The sequence below is a fragment of the Papaver somniferum genome, chromosome 3 (genome assembly GCF_003573695.1).
Source record: "Papaver somniferum cultivar HN1 chromosome 3, ASM357369v1, whole genome shotgun sequence".
NCBI lineage: Eukaryota > Viridiplantae > Streptophyta > Magnoliopsida > Ranunculales > Papaveraceae > Papaver > Papaver somniferum.
The window spans coordinates 18,231,315-18,236,363 of record NC_039360.1 but is presented as its reverse complement, the minus strand read 5'-3'; the positions used below and the strand labels follow the sequence as shown (position 1 = coordinate 18,236,363).

General features: G+C 36.5%; 1 protein-coding gene across 1 annotated transcript; it reads left to right on the top strand.

Moving 5' to 3' along the window:
* Nucleotides 1–2,077: 2,077 nt before the first annotated feature.
* LOC113355419 (dual specificity protein kinase pyk3-like) lies at nt 2,078–4,613 on the top strand. The gene is made up of 2 exons (XM_026598276.1): nt 2,078–3,874; nt 4,149–4,613. Exons 1-2 carry the CDS (start codon nt 2,387–2,389, stop codon nt 4,437–4,439), a joined length of 1,779 nt encoding a protein of 592 aa, XP_026454061.1. The 5' UTR covers nt 2,078–2,386; the 3' UTR covers nt 4,440–4,613.
* The last annotated feature ends 436 nt before the right edge of the window (nt 4,614–5,049 follow it).

Here is a 5,049-nt window from a genome sequence, read left to right as displayed (position 1 = left end):
TCAATATAGCAAATACTATGTGATAAAGTGTTTTAACATTATATCCCTTTCAAAATGGGTGAGAGTAAAGGCGTAGTGACAAAAAAACTAAGCTAACTCGTCTAACGCTCAAAAGTATTTTTCAATTTTAATTTTACAATGAATGTCTTAGATGACAGATTATCTATCGGAAAATGATGATTTCCCACTGTCCTTCGGGTAAAAGAGTGTTTGGTTAAGTTTTGGGGAAAAGGGGCCTCCGCCTCCTTCCAGGTTCTAATTTTCATGAGAATGACATCTCCCAATCGGGTATGTTATCACTAGAGGGACGATCAAATTTAGAAACGGCATCAACCACAACATTGGATACTATTTGGGATAACGCACAACACAACTTGGATAGGCCTTTTAAATTTGTTTCCAAGCTATCTTGTATAATCTTGGACATGTCATGGAAGAAGTGTAAATAACTCAATTTGACCCTAACTTTGGAATATCTTAAACTATCGGTTTTCCTTTCGGAAAATGGGTCATTTGTCCAAATATTTTTAAAACATGGTTCAAATGGACGAGTAAAAAATAGTATGGATGAAATGGACACCAAAAAAATAGCAAGGATGAAACTGGATTCATCCTGACTTAAACTTAAATAATAGCAAGGATGAAACTAGATGCATCCTGATGTAAATTAAAAATAAAAAAAATTATTTAAAAATGGGTAGGATGAAACTGTTTACATCCTGGTTATTTTTACATTTTTTTCCATTTAAACAGTATCAATTTCTAAATATTCTTTTCACCCAGAAATTATTAATTTTGGTGTTTTTAACCAATTTTGTGTTTTTCTTTTCCTTTCGTTTGAATTTCAGGTAATGTAAAATTACGTGTAAAAGAATTTCGATGACACCTCCCTCCCCAGAGCTAGACAAAATATAATCCATGGTAAAGAAGCCAAAAGGTTAACATGTTATTGTTAATCACCCATGGTAAAGAAGCCAAAAGGTTACCAAATGGCAAAAATACAAGCACACCATGCATAGGCATAGACAATAACATGCGTACAAAAATTTTACCAAATGACAAAAATACAAGATTTTACATGTGCAACTGTGCAAGCACGTGATATTAGTATGGTCTACTCTACCCAATTTTTTTAGGCCCAAAGACTATATAATACGATATCTATATTTTATAATATATATATCTTGCCCCTTAACGAAAATGAAAGAATACCTAGATTTATCAGAATAATTTGTCGTGTCCTTCAATAATGGTGTTAAAAGATTCCACATCTCCGCCTATCTTATCATCGTAAACTTTTGACCGTTGATGATTATCGACAGACTCCGGATAGGATCATGAGCAGTTAGAAGCTTAAAATCCAGAAAAAAGACCAGCAATTAAAGATGACCACCATTCGACATTACAAGGATATCCTAACAACACGACCTCAAGCTTCTGGTGCGAGACAAACCAAGCATCTGTCGATTTCATGCCTACAAAAAAAACAACAAGATTAGAACTATACAAAAAGAAAAAAAAAGTGCAACATCCAACAATTTAATCATTTTAGGATATATTAATATATGAAGGACTCGTATACTACGGTCAAAAGGGAAAAATGAATTTTCTAGTATCCGGGAGGACGAGGCTTGATGTTAATGATCTGATTTCTAAACTTGTCAGCAGCACCGGTTCTTTAAAACAGAGCGTACTAGGACCATAGAATCTCCCATTGGATGGTTGTCTCGGATTTGAAGCAAGCACAACGAAGAATCTTTGTCTTAATTAATTACCGGAGAAGTTGCCAAAAATGCGTAGAACAGGCAGGCCAGAATCTAGACGGTGGCGCAAGAAAAGTAATTTGGATTAGACAAAAGTAAATACTATCGTTCTCCTCCTACTACTGGTCACATCACATGGTTTCCCACCTTCCAAACACCAAAAATCTCCTCAAATCCCGTTTTGTTTGACCCATCAACCATATTATTAATTAAATTCATTCCTCTGCATCAAAGAATATATATTTTTAATTCAAACCATAAACTCACAATTCAAGAAAAAACTGTTAAAATTACGTCCATCAAGAAAAAGAAAAGAAATCCTATTCATCATACAGAGACTCTAGTAATCAATCATCATCATCATCACTATCAACATCAAACAGACATCTCCATTTCCATTTTTACATATATATATATATATATATAATCAACTCAGTCTCCCAAAACACCAGCAATATTATACCATCAAGAAACATCACCTCTCTGTCATTTGGACACACCAACAATCATGAATCATCATCAAACTAGCATCATCTTCTCCATTCTTCATAACTAGTTCATTTCATTCTTACAGAACTCATTTTCAGTTCTTGCTTGGTTTAGTAATTGTTGATTCTTGGAATATGGCTGCAGCATTAGAGTGTTGGTCAGGGAGTAGAACAAGTACAGATGAAGATATGGTAGAGCAAGTTTTGATGAAAACCCATAACAGATCAGAATCACTAGAACAAGAACAAGATGTAAGTAAAGATTCATCATCGTTATCATCACCATCTTATTCGCTCATGCAAAAGAAGTTTCAGAAACTGAGTAGAAATGTAGCTACAAAGCTTAACAGCATCATAAACTCATTGAATCTTGATTCTCCAGCAGAATCAATGGAAACAAGTAGCAGAAAGATTGTTTGGGGTAGTGTTGTGAAACACTTGACGCAGTTATATCCAGGTAGTCAACTTCCTGAAAAGCTCATCTCAAATATCAGAAAACATTTTGATTCTTTGCCGTTGAGTTATATTCAAGCTGGATTTGATATGAAAGATGTGTTTCTTCATATGAAGATGATTGAACAAGCTACAGTTGATGAGAGTCCAGCGATTTTGATTCAAGAGGTTTGTGGTGGTGGTGGTGATAATGAGGTGCAGCAGGAATCTGTTTTTAAGCTTACTTTTGTTTGTAATTCTTCAATTTCTTGGTCTACAATGTCTGGGGTGCTGGATAATTCATCAATTTGTTGTAAAAAGATTCAGATTTTTGAGAAGAAGTGTTTTACTTTAGGTGTTGTTGTGGTTCAAGTTCAATCAGGGCAAGAGAAATTGTTCAAGACTCGAATCGATTCGGTGTTGAAATCGGCTGTATTGAAGAAACCCAAAGGGACTAGTACTATTAAGCTACCATTTGGTTTGTGTGGTTGTCAAGAGGAGAATAATGGGGTCCGAGAAATCGGACCGATGTTCGGAAATGACGAACAGAATTATGATGAGATTGATAGTCCGAGTTCGATGCGGAATGTTCAGTTGGATTGCCCATTGCCGAGTTCTTCATTTGTGGTTTCAGTTGATGAATGGCAGACGATTCAGTCAGGAGGAGATGAGATTAGTTCTTGGATTTTAAATTCGGAATCTGTGGAGTTCACTGACCAGGTTGGTCCAAATTCATTCAAGGGTGTTTATAATGGAAGACGGGTTGCGATTGAGAAGATTAGAGGGTGTGAAAGGGGAAATGCGTATCAGTTTGAGATTCGGCGAGACTTGTTGGAGTTGATGAGATGTGGGCACAAGTGTATTCTGCAGTTTCATGGAGTTTGCATTGACGAGAATCATGGGTTGTGTGTGGTGTTTAAATTGATGGAGGGAGGGTCGCTTCATGATGTAATCCTTAAGGGGAAGAAGCTTCTGGCTAGAGAAATTGTAAGGATTTCGACAGATGTGGCAGAAGGGGTCAAATTTATGAATGATCACGGTGTGTCTTATAGAGACTTGAATGCTAATAGGATCCTTCTGGATCGACAGGGAAATGCTTGTTTAGGGGATATGGGTATTGTTACAGTCTGCCAGAGCATGGGGGAAGTGATGGATTACGAAACGGACGGTTACCGGTGGTTAGCTCCCGAGGTTTGTTTTTAGTATCCCCCTATTACTATTTTGAATCATTTTCGCATTCGCTTTTGCTTCACAATGTGCTTAGTATTGTTTGCCTTTATGCTCAAAATGTCTTCTCGAGTGATGCTTTTGGTTCCTTTAGAATGGTGGATCCCATTGCGTTCACCCTTTGTGACTTTGTGTTATGCTGTCTTCTGTTTCTAATCAAGATTAAGAATGTTTACCACATCTTATTGTTGCTTAAACTTTTGTTAATCGCTTTTTTTTTTGGTCTATCTTGGAACAGATTATTGCAGGTGATCCGGAGAGCGTAACAGAAACATGGATGAGCAATGTGTATAGTTTCGGAATGGTAGTATGGGAGATGGTTACAGGGGAAGCTGCATATTCCTCCTATTCACCAGTTCAGGCAGCAGTGGGAATTGCAGCATGTGGTTTAAGACCCGAAATCCCGACGGATTGCCCACAAACGTTGCAGTCTTTAATGACAAAATGCTGGAACAATTGTCCTGCAAAACGACCTCCGTTCTCTGAAATACTGGCTATATTGCTAAAACCCAACAACAAGAGTAGATAAATATATTTAGCGAATACTACAGTATTCATGTAAGATAAATATGATTGTGTCTTTTTGTTCCCTATGCCTTTAATAGGTTCGGGCATTGCATGTCCAAAAATGTAGATTGGAAAAAGCATTTTGTATGCAGAAAATCAAGAAATATATTCGCTCTTGCTTTTTGTTCTCGCAAAATATCTGAGTAGGTCCTTAAAACTTTAGATATTTTTTTCCGAAATTTTCGAAAGAGATCAACAAACTCTGATATTAACATAATAGAAAAACTCTGATACTGATCCTTTTGGTTGGTTTCAATTTCTGTGGTACACAAATATGGAAATATGAGTGGTGGAGTAAATTAAGGTGGTGATAAATATGGATTAATTTGAGTTAGGTGGTGGTGTGATGATGATAATGGAGAGTTATAAACATGTTAACCCTACACTTGATTGTTCTTGCTGAATATTGAAGAATAACAACCAAGATTATTGAGTGAAGGGGACCTAGCCCAACAGTGACTTTCAGTTCAAACTAATGGGCCAAAAATGAAAAGTTCTGAGCCGCTTAGTTTGTTAAGAAACCTGTTTTGAGGCATACCAATATTTTTTAAGGGGTGTCTAATGCCAGTTAG

What these genes read in the sequence shown, in the direction of transcription:
- LOC113355419 (XM_026598276.1), top strand. Translation starts at nt 2,387, where the DNA reads ATGGCTGCAGCATTAGAGTGTTGGTCAGGGAGTAGAACAAGTACAGAT. An exon ending in ACCGGTGGTTAGCTCCCGAG is followed by an intron (nt 3,875 to 4,148) that starts GTTTGTTTTTAG and finishes ATCTTGGAACAG; the next exon opens with ATTATTGCAGGTGATCCGGA.